We start from the raw sequence: 21282 nt of genomic DNA, 5'->3' as shown, positions 1-21282 counted from the left end.
TTAGGTTCTCTTTACAAAGATTCTCTATGAAAGCATCTTAATCAAATAGCTCCCATGTTCTTTCTATGTTCAAATAACCAACTAACCTAGTTTAAGCGTGATTTCCAAGTGAAGTTACTAGTAAAATCCGAATACTCATTAAAAATCATGTAGCTAGCCAATCGGGAGTAACATGAAAGATACGGAACCAATAATTGAAATGTTGTTACGGTACGCTGTTCCTTAACTTAGATGGTCATTCCTTAATTAAATAGCCCACCAACAGCCGAGCGGTAAAGACGCTGAACACTGGTAGTTCGGTTCGAGTTTCGAATCTCGCGAACGGGCTGGCCGCATGGGCGGTTTCGTGGTTTTTCCCATGTGTAACGTGTATACGAGCCAGTTTCCCTTAGAAAGTCCACGAAGGCATCCCTCCCCTTAGACAGATAGCCCTCGTGTGCTTTGCCATAATTAAATAATCCAATTCAATCCTTAATTAAATATAATTGATTTGTAAATTCTACTAGAACTGACGGTAAGAATTGAAGTGGAAATAAGTAATATGGTGTGCAATCTTGATTAATATAAAATTAAATATATCTGCATAGAAAAATGTTTGCATTCAGACAGAAAGTTTTTTGAAACATTTGCAATTACTTTATAAGAAGGATTTATTAATAACAGTAATAATTACTTATTATATTACTGATGATTAGGATTCAGTTCTTGACAATTACATTCTAAATTAGAATTTTAAGGATATAATGAAAATACGCTACGCACAAAAATACATTTTAGGAAAAAAATGAGTTGATTTTTTATGTTTTAAAACTTGTTAAATTCATTTAGTAAACATCTTATCCTCGTTGTTTATTGAATCCAGAATGTTGGTGTCGTTTATATAATTATTCTTACTTGTCCACAGAATCTGCTGACTTATCCAGCCATTAAGTAGCTGCAGATCATTTCTACATAACCACTGAACTTCCATTAATTCAGTCTCTAGAGGGTTGTATGTTTATATCATAATTTGATTTTTATAAAAAATGATTATTCTAAATATTATGTTTCTATAAAAATATATTGTGCTTTAAAAATATGGATAATAGTATCAGCCGCCCTTTCAGCCACTTGAAAAGCAATAGTTTCTTTAGAAATAAATTATGCAGTTAATGTCATAAAATTCAAATAAATATCAAACGAAAATTCTCAGTTTTAGACAATTCGATTTAAACGAAGTAAAGTAGCAGACGATAAAACGCCAAAGGTAAAAATTTACTCTTACAAAAACTTACTCTTAAATTTTTTAAAAAAAGAAAAGATACGAGAGAAATTAAAAAAAAAAAAAAAAAATAGTTAAAAATTTGAATAATATCATCTATAATTTAAAAAAATAGCCTTTCGTATAGTATTAATAAATATTTATTACGCATCATTGAGGGAAAAAATGTCATATAATTAATTCTCCGTAAAATTTTACTTAAAAATAGCTGTGGCAATTCAGTGTAACAAAAATCCATAGACCACATTTGGCGTTATTATCGCTCAAAAAAAAGGTGCCAAATTTCAAAACGCGAAATTATGTAAATTCGTGTATATCTTAGAAAATTTTGAGTAAAAAAGTCTAATTTTTTGCAGATATGCTTAAAAATACACCTACTTTAAGATGATGATAAAAATTTTATAGGTTATAATTCAAAATTTTTTTCGTAAAATCTATAGAAATTATTTAAAAATAAAAATTTAAAAAATAAAACGCAAAAAATGGGTAAATTTTATTTGGAATGAACCAAAATTTCGAAATGTAAGAGAAAAAATCAAAAAAGTTTAATAAAAAAAGAGATATTAATAAATATTTGCCAAATTCAATTAACATTGAGGAGCTAAAATTTTGAGAGCTAATATTTTAAAAACTATTCGTACGATTTTTACAAAACTTGGTATTCTGGCATAATTTGAGTCGTAGAATCGAAATATGTAAAAAAATTGGTATGTTATTTCAGAAAAAGTCCGATTTTGTGTCAAAATACCTATGTTAGAATAGTACTATATATAAATCTAATATATATCCTAAGTCGTGCTTTCGAGACATGAAAAATGTAGTTTGAATTTTGTCAATCGCCCCAGTAGAACGGGAGATATAGCACTGTCCCATTTTTTTTTTTTTTTTTTTGAGCAGTGTACAAAGACAGGAAAATTATATCAACTTGTTTTTACAGTAAATATGATAGTAAAGAATAAAGTTCATTTTGTTGAATCATTCATAGTGTAAAAACATTGAAGATCACTATCATTACAGGCTTGATTTTAGAGGTGGAGAAATTAGGTTCTCACTGGAAATAGGGTCTGACAAAAGTGAACTCTGATGAAATTTTATTACTCAAGTGAAGGCTAGGCATTTATAAGAGAAAGCCAGAATCTTGAATGCAGAGAGTGTATTTAACCCTTTGCGGCTCAGTGTTCCACTACATGGAACACCCAAATTGAATCGCTTCTGAAACCTTTAAATTCAACCGTAAATAGATAAAAATGCCTTCATAATATACTTTGAACTTTTCTTTTTAATTGCAGCATATCACAAGGAGATACAGAATTTTCATTTATTATGTGTTATTAAAATCCACTTTTTTTCAAGTAATTTTCTCTATTTTTTTAATGATATAAAAATTTTTATTTGGAAAAAAAACTAAGCATAATTTTGCTGGCTGTACTGCAAATTATTTGTTCTATATTTTTTTAATCTTTCATACAAAAACCATGCGCAGAATCATTGAGTAAAACCGGGTGTTCCATTAGCGGGAACATTGCGCCTTTAGCGATCTCATGCTGTTACGAATCAGAACATCGGAGCTTAGGAGAGAACATCTGTTGTTCACGTTTTCTGTTTCCGTTGTTTTCGGGGGGATGAATTCAAACAAAGCAGTATTGAGGGGTGAGGTGTGTTTTGTGTAATGAAAGCCCTAATATTGGCATCTTGAATTTTTTGGGAGTAGTTTTTAGGCGGGAATTTTATTAGTAGCTTGACTCATCTTTACTTAGACCTGCGCGAATTTTTTGCTGTCGTATTTTAGTCTCATTCCCGTTTATATTCAATAATTGTGTAGATATTTTTCATGTATGTATATATTATAGGCTTATTTTTCTTTATTGTTAATATTAATCGTAGTTAATTTTTTTATTATTAATTTTCCATAAATGGCAAGGAGAGGTCTAACTCTTTCCAAAAATTTGTAAATATTTTTGTATATAGGACTTGTGTATATAGATATTTATTTCATTTATCCGTATATATTCAAGAATATTGTGTATATCCAGGAAACCACGTATACAGCCATAATACAGAGTTTTTTCATTCTTATACAAACGCTTCTACTCATTTTCGTGCTTCACTGCAACGCTCGCTTAGTCGCACTTTTAAAAGCTCTGGCGGTGCAGTGTTCCACGTCATGGAACACCCACAGAATTAAAACGGTAAGTGCAATTTTTATAAAATTTTATCTATATACTCCTTTAGGACTAAATAGACTGCATACAACTTTTTTTGTTAAAATTCCGACGTTAACGTATAGTGCGCCGCAAAGGGTTAAAGCTATTGCTGGATGGATCAAATAAATGATTCAAGAAACATTAAATCTACAAATGATGAAAGTCATGGGTGCAGGGGCATACATTTTCCTAAGCAATCAAAACCAGTGATAGTGCTGAGTGCACCAATGGTCTCAAACTGAAAATGCATGCAAACTGAAGACACAATCTAAAAACAGCTGAGAGGTGAGAATTTTAATTCAAGGAAAAAATTTCAATATCTCTTAATTTTCAATCTAAAATCCAAAGAATGGAATCACAAGAAATTTTTCTAGTTTACATTTTATCATTCAAATACATTGGGAGCTAAATATTAAATTTTCACACTGTCATTTATTTAAAATAATTGTAATGTCTTGAATTAACCCTTAAGTAACTTACTTTAAGCTAAAAATAAAAAAATTACAAAAACTTTTTAACAAAATTTGAGAATAAATGACAACCTATGACCTTCCTTTTTTAAATGTTTCTTATATACACTCTTTTGCCCCCCCCCCCAAAAAAAAAAAAAAAAAATTTTTTTTGAAGCAACATGAAGGAAGTAGTTGCTTTTGATGAAATTGAATATATGTCTAGCTCATACACAGATAATAAAATTATTAAAAAATCAAGGTCATAGTACCTGTTCACAGCTCACAATAACCCATTGATTGCTAACTAAGCTCTCAACTACTAATTGTTCAAATTAGTAGTTGGTCGAACAACCCCTGGTGGCAATGCATGCTTGAATTCGTCGAGGCAAGGAGGGATAAAGGTTCCTAATATCATCCTGCGACACATTCTGCCAGGCATTCATCAGTTGTCGCTCTAGATCTGCGATATTTTGTGCTCCCGAATCTGCTGGCCTACGATATCCCAGACATGCTCGATTGGTGAAAGGTCATAGCGTGTGATTCTAGTGCACAATTCACAAAATATAAAACCAGTAACAGAGGCAGAATTTTTTCCCCCTGCCATTGTAATTCCATAAAGAAGCAACTAAAGAAGCCATTACGACAATATCAAAGACCTTACAGACAACAATTTCAAACGTGGTCACATTGTAGGGTTGCGTGAAGCTGGGTGATCATATCGAGCAATGGACTACCACCTGCAGTGTATAGACACTGCTGTGCAAAGATGTTGGCAGCAATGGTTGATACAAAGAAATTCCTGACGAAATGAAGGCTCTGGAAGGCCAAGGATAACAAATGCGAGGCAAGATAGAGTGATTGTTTGCCAGGCTCGAACGTCCCCAACGATATTATTGTCGACTAAGCAACGCACTACAGCCACGTCTCTACCTTCCGTGGTATCATCTACCATCTCACGGCACTTGTCTGAGGCGCTAACGCCACCTCAGACAAGCTCACAGATGTCTTTAAGACATTTGCCTTTGAACCCCCACAACATCAGCAGAGTCATCTGGAGTGTTTTTACGAAAGTTTTACTTATTGGTACTAAGAAATGTCTGATTATCTACCCAAACATAAAAAGAATTTACCAGACACTGTACTATATTGCCAAAACAGGCAATCCATTATATCCGCAAAATGTATTTGGCAACGCATACTACTAGAACTTTTAAATTCGCATTTTTTCCTGTGCTTTAAATCATGCAATTTTTGCTGCATGTCTTTTTCAGATAAAAAATGTAGCGTGTCTTTTTGTGCAATTCATACAAGAGTCAACAGTTTATTTTCCGTGTCTGGAATATTTGGCCCTGAAAAAGATCTTTCAGTTGTTTCCAAAGGTATCGGCTGATTTTCCGATGCGAAATTACTTGTTCCTGTAAAGAGCCATTTTATTATTTCAGAAGACACGGTAGTATTTTCTGAATAGATATTCACAGTACACAGTACAGAATGCGATATAAACAGCGCCATGGACTAAAATTCCCTATACTCAAAATCCTCTTTCCCTTCTTCATATCCCAAGGAAGGAAAAAACCAGTTATGAGCAAAAGTGAGGTTTGGGGTCTAGATGCTTGTCTCACAGAGGTCTTTAAGATGTTTGCCTTTGACCCCACATCGGCGGAGTCATCTGGAGAGGTGTCTCAGCCGATCATCATGGCTCCCATGAGACTGGCATCGTATTGTATGCAGCGAGGAATCCCGCTCCACTCTTGAAGCAGATGACCACCGTGTTTGTGTCTGGAGAGGATGGGGCCAGCAGTCCCAATCAGACTTTGTTTTACAAAGGCATACAGCCATAACCCCTGGTGTGATGGTGTGGGGCACTATTTCTTATTACAGCAGGCCATCTTTAGTCATCCTCCATACATCTTTAATAGCTCAACGATATGTTGATACCATCCTGCGGCCGGTTGCATTACCATTCATGGCACACAATCCTGGGGCCATTTTCCAACAAGATAATACCAGGCCACATACCACTCACATATCTCTGGACTGTCTCCATGCGGTTGATACTCTTACTTCCTATGATTGCTATTCCTGTTCATTTGCCCTGAAACTTTGATCATTTGCATGTTGATCAAGTTGTGTTTGCATACCAAATTTCATCACGATTGCAAAAGTCCGTCTTGGTGCTTCTATTTTTTTGCAAAAGAATGTACATATAAAGACAGCACACATAATTCGTACATAAATAATTATATATATATATATATATTTTTTTTATTTCTAACTACAGCTTTCAGCAACATCATCTCATGGCATTTAAATTTTGATTACGTTTATAATCTAGGAGAAAAATTACTACAAAATATTTTTATCACAAACTTTCGTCTGGCTTGTGTAGAATTTTACTCTGCAGAACAACTTCATTAAAAAAAAATTATTACGTATAACAAATTTACTATGAAATAAGCAATATCCCTTATACAAATATTAATTATCCTAATAAATAAATTAACCAACTTCCCTTTACAAAATCTTAAGAACTCAAATGATATAAAGGAGATTAAAAACTTCGTTTCCTAAAAATATCACACAAAACATTTCAATATCTTAAAAACAGTGAAATGAGCAATAAATATCAAAAAAGAATACAAAAGACAAAAAATTCTGAAAAGCAAAGTATAATTAATAATATTTTATCTTATATTTTCAAGAGAAAAAAATTACAATGAAATAAGCTATATCCCTTAATACAAATATTAATTATCCTAATAAAAAAATGAACCAACTTTCCGTTAAAAAAAAAAAAATCATGCAGAACTTTTCAATATCTTACAAACAGTGAAATAAGCAAAAAATAACATGAAAGCAACTCAAAAAATGTAAAATTCCGCACCAAATTTTACTCTGCAGAACAACTTTATCAAAAAAAAAAATGATTATATACTATATATAAAAATGACAATGAAATATGCCAATCTCTTAAAAATAGTGACATAAGAAATACGATGAAAAATTGTTGCCAAACCCATATTTCTAAAAGAATGAAACTATTCAAAATGATGCAATTTCATCAAAAATCTATCAACAACAATAAGACAGGAAAATTGTTGCCAAAAATCACATTTTTAAAGATTTGAGATGTGAGAAATGTACTCGGAAGCTTCATTAAAAAAAATTTTTAAAAATACAAAATGTTATCATTTTTCCAAAATTGTTTTTGTAGAAGCAGTCGTAAAAATGAAAGTTTAACGTGTCCAAAAATCAAAGAAAAATAAGCTGTACATTTTTAAAAATCAACTTTTTTAGAAAATATCCCGTTGAAAAGGTGTTAAGCTCCCTTTGTTAAATAAATTCGTATTTAATCGATTTATTGAAACACGCAATTTATTTTAAGTTCGTAAAATAGCTAAGCGCCTACGTTTCATGACGATGTGAAAATGGAGTGTGTAGAATAAAATTTCGCTTTCCTATAGCCCATTACGTCTCAAAATGACACAATTTCGTCACAAAATATAAAATAAAAAAATTCTAATTCAGATTTGGAAAAAATCGCTTTGAGGTGCACTGGCTTTTGTCTAGATGCACCTATGTACCAAATTTCGTAGCCGTGGGTCTATTAGTTTACGCTCAGCGAGAACGAAAGACACACACACACACAGACAGACTCTTTCTTTTATTATATGTAAAGATTACAAATGCTCATTGTTCAGCCTGGTTCTTTTTCTTTACTTATTAATTTTCAACTGCAGGAAAAAATATTTACATTTATAAAAGAACATAAGAATAATCATTATGTTTGAGGACTCATTTACATTTAAATGAGTCCTCAAACATAATGATTATTCTTATTGCAGAGAATTGTAGCTGAGAGTATTTATCTTGTGACAAGTATGAAAAAAGCCTATCAAATCTGTATCTTAAAATCTTGAAATAAGACTTACATCACGGTGTAAATTAATTAGCTCCATTTGTAGATTTTCTGGAACATCACTCGCATTCATTTTTAATAGTAATGAAAATAATGTAAACTTGGACTGAAATTCATCGGAATTTTTTTCATAATATTGTGATAATAATTGTAATTAATTTATGGAAAATATGTTTATGGGCCATTTAGGAGCCACTAGTATGAGACCTCTGCTGTATATAATTTTTGGAAGAATTATAATATGCTTGATTCTTTCAAAAACATTGAGTTGGCACATTGTGACAAAGTTAAACGGACAACAGTGAATGCTTTGTGGAAGAAATTCTGCTAAGGTGCAAAATCATTTAAAGGAAGAGCAGACAAGGATTGATGTAGATGCATGTACAACTGACAAAGCAATGAAAGGTGGAAGGGAAATAATGTTGATGTTATCAAGTTTAACTCCCAATGACGAGCTTACTAATGATGACTCAGTTAGAGTTACTTTGGAATTGTGGAAAAAATACTATGCCAATTGAACCACCAACTTCAGATATTAAGAAGTTTACAACAAAGAGACTTGCCCCAAAGCTTTTAACTTTGTTTTTAAAAAATTTACAACAGAACCTTATTTAAATGCTTACCTCATTTAAATGAGGGTCGTCAAGGCACTAGAAATGTTGGAATGGATAAATAGCTGCCATTATTCATTCTATTATTTCTAACTAGAAAGCCATCTATAATGACAAAAATATGTAAGAATACAATTTATTCTAGTCTTCTTTGTGCGACGCCACTTACATTGATGTCAACATACATTACTTACATTGAAAATTTAAATGACCCCAACTACCCTCAACTTTTAACATCGAGAGGGGTAGAAGTTGCAAGAGAACAAACAGCATTTCTCCTCAAAATTATTCATCTGCAATGCAAGCACTTCTATATCAGCTGTCACAAGAGTTTTCTTTTCTTTTTAAATTTGAAAAACATTATTTCAGTTTGTTTTCATATTCTTTTATAATACTTTTTTGTTTTTATATTCTTTTATAACACATTTTATAGCTTTATAATCTGATTAAATACTGCTGATTTTTCATTTATAAAATAATACTGCATAAATAATCGGCATATACATAGTACAGTACTTACCGATTATTAAACTCACTGACTGATAAACACATCTGTTTATTGCTTTCAAATTTCTAGGAACCAAAACAAATATATACGAATAGAAAAACTGCTATTTATTAAACTACTCCCCACTGCTTATAAAACTCAAACTGGGAAACGTCTAATTATTCAGATCTGGAATAATCTGTTTGTGGCAGATCTGCTTGTGGAATAATCTGTTTCTAGTTCATACAGTTATGAAGTCTATATACATAAAAGGAAAAGTCTGTCTGTGTCTTTTGTTTGTGCTGGGCATAAGCTAATAAACCCAGGGTTATGAAATTTGGTACATAGGTGCATCTAGACGAGATTTTTTTAAATTTTATGTGTTTTGATAATTGCATCAAATCAATAACTCTCTCTCTTTATATCAACAACAATGGTACAAAGTTATTGTTGCTGATATATCACTGTTGCCATTGTTGCTGATATCAGCATTGTTGCCACTCAGAAAAATGAGGGCAATAATTCTGTGCAGTTTCTAAATTTAATGTTTCTCATGAATACTGGACGTTTGTTGAGAGAAGGCAATGAGAAGATGGTTAATTTATGTATTAGGATAATTAATATTTGTATTAAGGTTATTGTTTATTTCATTGTAATTTTTTATATGTAATACATTTTTATTGAAATTTCTGATTTTTTGTTTGTTTTTTTTAGCCTAAAGGGCATTAGCCCAGAACGGCTATTAATTTCTTTCGGCATTTTGCGTTGTTTCTCTAGAAGTGTCCGTTCACTTTTCAAACTGTTGCCACCAAATATTAGAGCCCTGTGTTATATTTAAAGAAATTAAATAATGAAGAACTAGCATAAATGTATGTATGTTTCTTGCATCGTGATAAAACAACGGTACCTAGAGCCATCAAATTTTGAAAAACATACGTCTAGACCAGAATATAGAATTTGTAATTTGTTTTAATATCAAATTTAGATTTTGTTACACTTTAATGAATTTTTTATTAACAAACTCAACGATTTCAAAGTGAGCAATGGCAACACTGTACGGGAGGAAAAAAAAAAAAGCATTTTTATCTCCAGTGTGTGACTCTTTATCGGAAATTCTAAAGATACACTCATTTTAAAATTATTTTGCGATATTGCTGTTGAATTGAATTTTATGGTTTAAGTGCGAAGAACATGATATTTAACAAATAAAGGTAACACATAAAATGTTTTTAAAAAAACGCCGCTTTGGGAGTAATGTGAAATCTAAAAGCTTTCACATTTTTTTTATAAAGTTGCTCTGCGGAGTAAAATTCTGTTCCATTTTTAATAATGTTCCTATTAGGCATTTTTCCGGTACATTTAAAAGCCAGAGGATTATAAATGAATGAGTATTCCTCGGGATAGGCTGAAGAAAAAAGAAAAGAAAGCATTGATTATGCCTATAATAATCATGAAGTGGCAGGTCAATTTGACAAATAAAGGTGCAATCTTCCGGCTAGCAAGAAATGAGAATTTTGTATTTGAACAAATCACTAGAAGAAATTTTTTTTTTATTTTTTGTGCACATCCCATACAGCACACTTAGTTACTATGATGTTGTAATGACCTCTTAATGTTGCATTTTCTTCACATTACAATTGTGAGCACGGTACAACATCGCAGAAATGTCGCATTGTGATGTGGATGTGAATGTCGTAAGGATGTCACATACATGTCGCGTATGTTTAATGTGACAATAAGAAATTCACAGTCTTCCCCACCCTGACCTTTCTTGACCTTGCTCGCGTAATTCTTCTTTACTGGGAAGTATTCTTGCGTGCTGACCTCCCTCACCCCGATTCATTGCTATGTGTTTAGTAAACCTTTCTAAATAAATGATTCTTTTATGCTAATAGCTTGCAATTTTAGTTATTTAATTTTTATTAAAAATATTAACAGTTTTTAGCATGTTTTTATTGATGTGGTACTTCGAAATTATTGAACTATATTCTGTGGTGAATGAATTCACATTCTACTGTATCTAGTGTGTCTAGAGACTGACGAAAAAGTTTGTCGTCTGCATGGCATTTGTTTGTCTTAAGGATTTTCGCGACCATTTTTTTAGTTCTGTTCACCGAACACATCGTCTGTGCTACATTTTCAGGTAAGCACAGTTTATTGTACATTGATGTGAATGATATCAGTAATAATTAATATGTAATAATAAAAGCATAATTTAAATGCTATGAACAAAAAGAAATATTGGCAGTAGATTAACTTTTATTTTTATTACAGAGAGTGTGGAAATAAGGGCCATTATCAAAAGTCATCTTATTTTTGTCTCACTGCTTAGAAATTTTAATTTAGGGAGTCAGATTTATTTGGTAGATATAATTCCCTTTTTTGTTTTTAATGTTAAAAGATAAGTGAAAAAAGAATTAATTTTATACATTTTACTGCAGTACTTTCATCGTGTTCAGCTATTTTTCGAAATTATTCGCAAAATAATTACTTACTTCCATGCGTGGTACTTAGTGCCACATTATAAATGATGCAATACTTCCATAACCACATTTTTAGTTATATAGAACACGATTTTTTAATTATTATAAGTTTACAAATGGTGTATTTAAAACACTGAACTTTTGTGTGTTTCCTATATGTAAATTTCTGAGATTAGTTTTAAAATTTATTACTTCAGATCTTTTCTTTTCACAAATTATGTCACACTTTTACGTACAATATATTTGTGTTGTTAAAGTAACTTAATTTCCTTATTAAGAGATTTAGTCACAGAAAAATATTTCCTAGTTTAGGTCAAATTATTTGAATACGGCAAAACATATAAACATATATGAAGAAAGTTAAAACTTTACTTGTGACAAAAGATTATAAATTAATAGTAATTTGTCTCTAAAAGTAAAAGTTACTTCATGTTATAAAGAAATCGAATTTCAAATTGTATTTTAAGAATATTTAACCTATTGCAGACAATTTTATAAATGTAATGAAAATTACTATAAATCGAAATGTATATTTAAGCTTCACCGATAAACTTTATTCAAAATAATAATTTTATTTTACATTAATATATTTCACTTCTGCAAACAAGATATTTTATTTTGTTATTATAAACTTTGCATTTAACCCTCTAATTACATCAAATTTAATTATCTAAACTTATCACATTTAGTTTTGCTTTAATGTATCATTTGCAGAAATAGACATTGAAAAGATACTAATTTCTGCAATCATATTTGAAAAGCTTAGAAAAATTAAGAAAGGAATCTTTCACAAAGGAATTTTAAAATTTCATTGTGATAACTTGGAAATTCGCATATTATAAAACACTGATGAATTAAAGTCTTTGCCAAATAGACAAGAAAAATTGTTTTAAGGTAAAATATAACTTCATGGAATTATTTTTATTGGGACAGACTTCACATTTAAATAAGCAAATAAATTTGTTTGGAAATTTCATAACAGAAAGGCAATTCCTGGAGAGTCAATCGAAGATTCTGAAAACTCCATATAATTGTGCTGCATTATACTGTGGGTCAAACAAATACAGTCAAAAGTCGTTAATCCGGACTCGTCGGGACTTCGCCGATTCTGGATTATCGATTTTTCCGGATTATAGATCATCAGTTTAAATCTGGTGAGATGGCATGCAGAAATCATAAAATTAAAAATATAAAACCGTAATTTATGAAATAAAGAACAATTATGATCTAAAGGGTATCAAAATTTACAAAAAAAAAAAAAAAAAAAAAAAAAGCTTAATATTTATTTGTTTACTTTATTAAACATTTCTCTCAATGTAAGTTGTTTAAGTTGCTTTGTTTTTTATGTGATAATACATTCTCTTTAATTCTATAAACAGACATAATTTCTTGTTCAGTTACAAAGTTCCGCTGTTCAAGTCCTATGATTGCTGTGTCTACCGACTAATTTGTCAATAGAAATTTTTTCGTTTTCAATAACCTCTGTCAATTTCTTCGCTATCGGAAGCGAATTATAATGACAAGGAATTTGATTTAAATCATATCAAAGACGGAGTACATCGAGATGAAATACTACATTTAGCAAGGAATTATAAGCCAAATAAAATAAAAACATCTGCCCTGAAGATAAGGTTAGTGCTGAGAAATCAACTTCCAATTCATTGTGCGCGCCGCAGCGTTAAAGATAAACAAAGTTTAGATAAGCAAACGTTAAAGTTTAGATAAACAAAGGATATGCCTTTATCCATTTTTTGTAGCAATTCCATTTTTTGTTTAATGAACTTCGAAACATACTTTCGCTTTGTAGATCCTTTACATATTAATAAATATATATCAGAAATTCTATTTGACATAATCGAAAGTTCAAGCTTACTTTTATAAAATTGCTCTAACAGTCTGCAAAAAATAATAAGACGGATCCAATTCAAAGATTAAGGAACAACGCAATCTGCAGCATTAACTGAAATAGATAATTAGATAATTTTAGCTTAGCTTATATTGTCTGTTATACATTAAACACGCATTCGTAAACGTATTTTGCGCACACGCACAAGCATATTCGCAGCTGTATAGGTCTTACGCGCATGCGTCAATGCGACACATGCGCAGAAAGTTTGAAGCTTTGAGGTCCGAATTATAGATCATTCTGGATTACGTATGTCCGAATTAACGACTTTTGACTGTATTTCTTTTAATGTAAGAGGAGAAGTTTTATTTTTCGTTGTTTTTTAATTTTAACAAAAGTTGTAAAGTTATTCCTACAAAATTAAGTAGTGGAATTTCTTTTATTTTCATAAATACAGCTAATTTCAATTTGAACTTAAGTACATAACTGAAATTCAGTTTTAATTGCGTAGTTTCTTAAATGGCATAAAAAAAGGCATAAACATGTTTTCATATTTAATTTCACATTGTGTTTTCATTTTGTTATATTAAAGAAATCAAATAATCTATTTCTCTTCTGTTAAAAGTATACTAAGGAAACTGTTTCTTTAATTCCCGTCTAATGAAAAAACTATATCATTGTTAAAATATGTATTGATGCCTTTTTGACATTTTAAGAGTTTGAAATCTTTAAAGCTACGACTACGTATGAGCTACGACTTTAAAGAAAGTCCAGTTTAAAGAAAAATGAAGTACTTTAAAGAAAGTAAAGCATCAGGGCCTTATCATCAAATTTTAATATCTGAAACTAATCTCATAACTGCTTCTCTCCTAAGCATTTTTATTAAATTCCAAATTCTTATACATACAGTATATGTGCCCCATTATTTTCAAATGCCTGATTCACCCAAAATGGGTATGGCTCCGTGTTGTAAAGTTTCATTTCGATTAACTTAATAACTTTTTTCTTAATATATATGTATGAAAGTATGCATTGTAAAACATGATATCTTCATATTATTTAAATTAAATAAAAAACTGAATCGTGTTTATATTAAAGGAGAAGGATAGCAAGAATGCCCATATCTCATATTACTTCATATTTACATCAAAACATATTTTCCGAATCCTCATCTTGGCTCTAAAAATCATATTAAAATAATTCCAAATGCCCTGATTTCATTATCTGTTTGTAGAAATTTCTGGATAGCAAAAAATTTTCATTGATTTTTCTCGTGCGCTTCTATAAAGTTCATGCATCTCTGGTATTTTTCTCGTCAATAATCATTTCATTCTTAATAACAATTTTTAAATTTATTTTCAATTATTATATATTAATTATTACTGCTATCATTCAAGTCAGTATACAATAAATGTTTACTCCCCATATATGTTGATTAAATAAAGGAGCTTGTGTATTTTAACGCATAAACAGCCGAGTTTCATTCAGTTTACCGTATGAGCTACGAATAGTATTTAAGCATCGCTGTGAAGGTCATAGTTATAGTGTATATTCTCAGAAGTGAGTAATACAGATTTTCCGTAAGTCAGCTTTGGTAAAAATAACTGTTTTATGAACTGGAATAATTAATTCATGTGAATTTGTTATGCTTTTGCATAATACTCTATTTGTTAAGAGAACAGAAAAATGCGCTTAGGAAATGTTTAAAACAAATAATTAACATTAATCATCAAATGAAACAAATTATACGATATTTTTACCATAATACAATTATTTTTAAATATACTGAAGCTGTGTAGTGAAAGACAGTTATTTTAAATTTATAGCTTAAAAATCTTCTAAAATTGTAATTTGTCGATGGAGTAATAATGGTGAAAAAAAATGCCTGTTTTGTATAACTAATATAACTCAGTATAAATATTTATTTCCTGTAATTTAGTTTCCATAACCACGTTTCCCAGCTACTGACTTTTGTACCTATAACTATTTGTTCAGTATTATAGATTAAGCAACAAATGGCTAATTTGGAAATGAAGATTGTAATTAACTAATTTGGAGTCTATGATTGTGTTGATTTATAAAAGCTTTTAATTTAAAACAAAACATTTCGTTATATAACAAGATAATAAAATAGGTAAATGTCCAATAAAATATAGTACTAAAACGGTTTTTCTTTCATCCAGTTATCAAAATAATTTAGCTTTTTTTCTGGAAGGAAAGCAATTAAGGAAAAAAAGAAATGGAGAACAGGAAACAGTATTAAAAGCCAAACTGTTAAAAAAAAGTTTATATAGATATATGATAAACATAAATGGATTACAGTTATATAACCTTAACAAGGTGAGATACAACTTCAGTAAGATGAGGAAATTTCAAATGATTATATTGGATATTTTCAATTATTTAAAAATTTCGAATATTATGGATGTATTTTAATACCTTGAAAAGTATAATACCTTACTAGATCATTAAAACATTGTTGTAGTTACCTGTTCTCTAAAATAGGAGTTCATCACTCTAATTATTTAGAAAGTAATTCAGTGTTGCATGACATCAATTTACATCTTTAGTGACATTATATTCATGGCACTTTATTACGTTGCATTCATGTCACTCTATGGCTTTAAGTCGAAATGAGTTGTTACATGAATGTTGCAGTGTGACTTCACAACAATACAGTGTAACTTCACAACAATATTACAGTGTAACTTCACAACAAAGTCACAGCGTGACTTCACAGTAATGTCACAATGTGACTTCACATCAAAGTCCCAATCTGACCTCACATCAACGTTGCAATGTGACATCGCAAAAAGGGGACATTAAGCCATTCCTACAACATTACGGCGACATTGAAGTCGTCACAATGCGACATGTTTGCAATGTTGCAGCGACGTGCCATGCTGTTGGGGATGACTTGTAACATATCAAATATCCCTCAAAGAATTTATAAGCCTGAAAGAAAAGGAAAAATTGCTGAAAGATTGCGATACATTTGGTAAATACAGCCAAAGAAAAGCTGCTTTTACAATGGGGATTTCCCAAACAGCATTGTGCAATTTACTTAAACACAAAAATTGCCAAAGAACTAGTAAAAAATAAAAATGTCTCAAGGAAGCATAAAATGGGTGGAAAATTGAGAGACTTTGAAACCGCTGTTCAAGAATGGTTTCAAGCTATAAAACTTTAAAATGTTCCAGTTTCTAGAACTCTTTCGACCACAAAAAGCTGTTGAATTCACTAAAATGCTAGGAGAAAATTTTGCGCCAACTGATGGATGGCTCACAAGATAGAATGAGAGAAATAACATTGTTTATCAGCAACTACATGGTGAGAAGCAAGGAGCAGATCATCATTCGGCTGAGAAATGGATAAAAGACATTTTGCCAGGGCTTCTAAAAGAATGCAAGCCATACAAAATTTATAACACAGATTAAACTGGTACAGAGAATTACCAGTGTACACATTAATGTTTAAATGTGAAAGAGCAGCTGGTTAAAGAAATTAAAAGAATGAGTTACTGTTATTAATGTGCAATATGGATGCAACATTTTTAAAGACACCAGTGGTTATTGAAAAGAGTTTAAAAGGAGTCAAGATTTATAACTGCAAAATAACAGGAACTCATGGAAGGCAAGCAGTATTTTTACTGATTTCCTTTTGAAATGGGGCAGAGAACTGAAAAATGAAAAAAATAGCTTAACTGTTAGATAACTTGTGCTGCACACCCCTCTTATACTGTTCTCAAAAATATTAAATTAGTGTTTCTTCCTGTAAATATGACTTCCATCATTCAAACATTAGACTAAAGGTATTATAAAAGCTTTCAAATGCAATTACAGAAAAGATGTTGTTCAAAAAAGATGAATAAAATTGAATCTCATGAAAATGTAAGCATTTTGAAGGAGATAACTAAATTAATACCTTTACTAGAAACTGTGCGTATTTTAGTCAATGTATGGGAAATAGCCTCCCAAAACAAAGTTTGAAATTGCTTTACAATATGTGGTTGCAAACTATTTCTAATATTTCAGACATTCAGTGAAGAAAATTACGAAGATTTACTTTTAGAATACACTGCAATTGATGATAATATTGAGACAACAAGTGAAAACACTGACTACGATATTACAGAAAATGTTAAAAGAGCTGCAGAAACTGAAATTGACAGCGAAAGTTAGACAGAAGAAAATGACTTGACAGAAGAAAGTAATTAATGTATTTATTAATAGATGGTATTATAATCAAGTTTTGAATGCAGTTCACAAAAATTTTCAATATACGCTTCTTTTGTTACACAGCATACATCAAGTCTGTAATGCAATTCTTGCCAAACCTTGTGTAGCATGCGACAGAAGTACTGATATGAACTTTCAAATCATTCATTAGACATTGAACTTGGAGGCACATACATGTGATCCTTTATGAACCCTCTAAAAAAATTACATGGGGTGAGATCTGGGAAATCTGATGGCAAGGTAACAGTGCTTTGTTTAGGGCACATATAAGAACAATCTATCTTTGTGGTAGCATATTACTGAGGTAGTTCCGCACTTCAGTTAGAAAATGTATTGATGCGCCATCCAGTTGCAAAATAAAGCTAGGCAGGCCATCTTGTAATAGTGACAAAAGCCATGCAGCATATTGAGATATAAAATTCCTATCACAGTGGTTTCAGCAAAAAAGAAGAGTCCATAGATCTTTTTATGGGATAATGCACAAAACACATTGACCTTCAAGGAATCATGTTCATATTGCACTGTTGAGTGTGGATGTTCAGAATCCCAAATACTTGTGTTAATGCTTATTCAATAATTTGGAAATGTGAAATATTGATTCATCACTGAACACTAACCTTTCAGAAAATACATCATCCTCCATCAAGAAAAATAATCGACATGTCAGGTCTTCTCGTTTCAGTTGTTGCACCAGCTGCAAACAATATGGTTCAAATGATTCCTAAGAACTCTTCACACAGTTTTCTGCAGTACACTCAGTTCTCATTCAGCTCAATTTGTAGATTTTTGAGGCCTTCTCATATATGGTCTTCTAATAAGTCTTTTTCCACTGAAGAATGACCCACTGAGTTTTCTTTGAAAATGCTGCCTCTCTCTTGAAATGGTGAATACCAACAATAAATCACCTTATCCGGCACTGTCTATCTATATTTCATGTGAAATTAGAGCTCAGTAGTGATAATAAACTTACTCACATGATAACTCAAGCACAGAGAACAATTTCTGCTGCTGCATTGCCATATTACAAAGGTGTAACTGAATGCAGCATCTTCCTTCTTTGTCTTCATATAAACTCATTTTTCCAGATGTTTACAGTGACTTATGTGACTTTATATGACTTAAAGCACCATGTATTGGTGAAATATAAAATTGCAAATTGCTGTTCATAACTTATGTGTAACTAACCTTTTACAGTGTGTATCTTTAAAATAAATACATTAACTACATTTTGCACAGTAAAGCTTTGAAATCTACCATTTAGTTTAACTTACCCTGTTACAGTTGCCACTCAAACAGGAGAATGAAATCCAGACTTTTACAGGTTTTTCAGGTGTGTTTTAAGAAAATCCCAGTCTATGTACATAGTGCGTGTTGGCTGTGCTGAGAGTTAATTAATTATGATACCATTTGAAAAAACAAAAATTTGCCAATTACATATAGCTTATATTGTCTATCTACTTTCTATGAATTTCTGGATTCTGAAGGTTACTGGATACCAAAAATGCTGGGAACTTGCTTTGCCTTTCTGAAAGACAATTTGATTGGTGCTGCAAAAACTGGCTCTATACTAGCTGCCTGAATGACGCTCACAAGATACACAATTTGCCAAGAAAGTGATAGCTTTCAATACTGTCCTGAAAATCACTATTTTAGGGGGATTGCCCTATGAAATTTCCAGTTTCCAGATTTTGACTGCAATATTTAAATTTTCTGACTTTTCCCTGACTTTTTTGGTCAATTTTAGAACTCTGCAACTTTTCCCAGATTTTCAGGCCCCATGACAACCCTGTCTGTATATACATTTTTAAAATGACTAAATTGTTTTTACATGATTTTATGAATAAGAAATTTTAATGAACCTAATAAGTGCATATTTAAATAAAATACTGCATATAATAGTCAGGAAGTTACACTAGTCGTCATAAATCAAATTCATAACTTACCTTTAGTTTCATCATTTTCTTGTTGTTTCAAAGCCTGGCACATTTTATACTGAGCTTGCTTTAATTCTTTGCGAGGCAGAGAAAGGAGCTTGTATTTTGCAGTGATGGTATCATTAAAGGCATCTACAAACTTGTTTATTTGGTCATATCGAATTCTTCCTTTCATGTATCTAAAAATTATTAAAATTTACAAAAATTCATTTTTTTAATTAAAAATAATTTTAAATAATTTCACACATTTAGAACAGTTCAGAAAATGTGTCTGAAAATCGTGTTTTTAAAATACACAAAAATATAGGTATACTCATTTTTTCAAAAGTTTACTTAAAACTACATAAATTTTACAAAAGATCTGTTTTTACTTTTTCAATTATCAAAGTCTACAGATATTTCTGTACAGAATTTTCATTTTTATGGCATGGGCCAGACAGCAAAAGTATCTTTCAACTTTTGTTTTATGCAATGACTAAGGAAACATATGATTTAAATTACAAAACAATATTAATGCAGTTTTACAGAATGTTTTGATCATCAATCAAAAATTGTATGCTAGGAGAAAAATGGAACAATCATCATGTTGTATATCAAACCTTCCAAATGACACAAATGATAAATTAAGGCAAACAGACAGCTTTTAGCATCTTTTATTATTATTATTATTATTATTATTATTATTCCTTCATTATCAAGGACCTTCAGTAAAAAATCCTCCACACTCCACACAAAGACTCCTATATGTTCTATTACCAAATCTTTGGTGATGCAGTTTCAACCTTCCAGCTTTTAAGTGATTAAACAGTAATACATGTGTGTGTATATATATATTTATTTATTTACATAGGTTTTGGTTCTACTTTAACTAATGTAATAAATAAACACTTTATATAATAAATACCATGTTTCCTCATATATTTCCCCCCTAGCGTTTTACTTACAGGTTCTGAAAATTTTTAACATATTCGCATAATTTTAACCTTCCTCAGTGCATTCATAGAATGAGTTTCCTAAATTTTAACCCTCTGATTAACATGAATAAGCTCAGCTCGCATTCCAGTTACACACTGCAATGGGCATAAACGAATAAGCTTGCATTACAGGCTTGCAACTGACAGATATTGTACATATTTGGGAAGAAAGTATTGCTTAATCTTGCAATAGCCAAAGGATTAAAATGGATTTATTCACATAGTGATTGTTTTTATCTTACTAACAAAGATAAATACTACTTCTACTAAACTACATCTGAATTTCATGCCAAACCTTTCCATTGCAACTTTTGAACTTAATGCCAGTCTAATACAAGAATTGACTAATCATAGCAAAACAAAGACACGCTCACATGATCTACGATTTGTTAAGTCAACTGCTCATTCACCTTCTCTAATTATTTATGGATTCTGAGGCCTAAGGAATAAGAGAGACAACAATAATAGCTCAGATTCCAGTTACAAGGAAGTAGAAATCAAGATACCTTAACTTTATTATACATTGTAATGTTAATATTATTATGTATTCTTATTAGAATGCAAGTTTCTTATAAAGAAATAATATTGTGATAGTTAACGGTAGTTTATACACAGCTCCTTTTCATTTGTTTTGTTCATTACATAACCATGTCCTTTTGAAGTTAAATTACTCATAAAATCTTCCACTCTCGATTTTTAGACAATAAAATTAATGAAAAGGGGAGGAAATATGCAAGGAAATATAATATACACATAAAAATTATCATAAAAACTTTATTTTGCACCAGTACACAAAAATGTAAACCTAACTGACAGTTATATCTTTACAGTTCTGACCTCTCACCATTACCAATTTATTATTATATATAGTAT

The 21282-nt window shown here is 30.8% G+C and overlaps 1 protein-coding gene across 4 annotated transcripts in view; it reads right to left on the bottom strand.

Annotated features, from left to right (window-relative positions):
* LOC118192435 (SKA complex subunit 1-like) overlaps positions 1-21282 on the bottom strand; it is an 86971-nt gene that overhangs the window by 9678 nt on the left and 56011 nt on the right. For all 4 annotated transcript variants that reach the window (XM_085816673.1, XM_085816671.1, XM_085816675.1 and 1 more), the window contains one exon: positions 19445-19614. In XM_085816673.1, the coding sequence (XP_085672799.1) occupies positions 19445-19614 (170 nt within the window). The remainder of the gene's footprint in view (positions 1-19444; positions 19615-21282) is intronic.

Source organism: Stegodyphus dumicola, chromosome 5, assembly GCF_044657685.1.
Source record: "Stegodyphus dumicola isolate Sdum_Otavi_A_Nest chromosome 5, ASM4465768v1".
Classification (NCBI taxonomy): Eukaryota; Metazoa; Arthropoda; class Arachnida; order Araneae; family Eresidae; genus Stegodyphus; species Stegodyphus dumicola.
The sequence above is the reverse complement of the archived record's forward strand: the minus strand, read 5'-3'. Positions and strand labels throughout refer to the sequence as shown.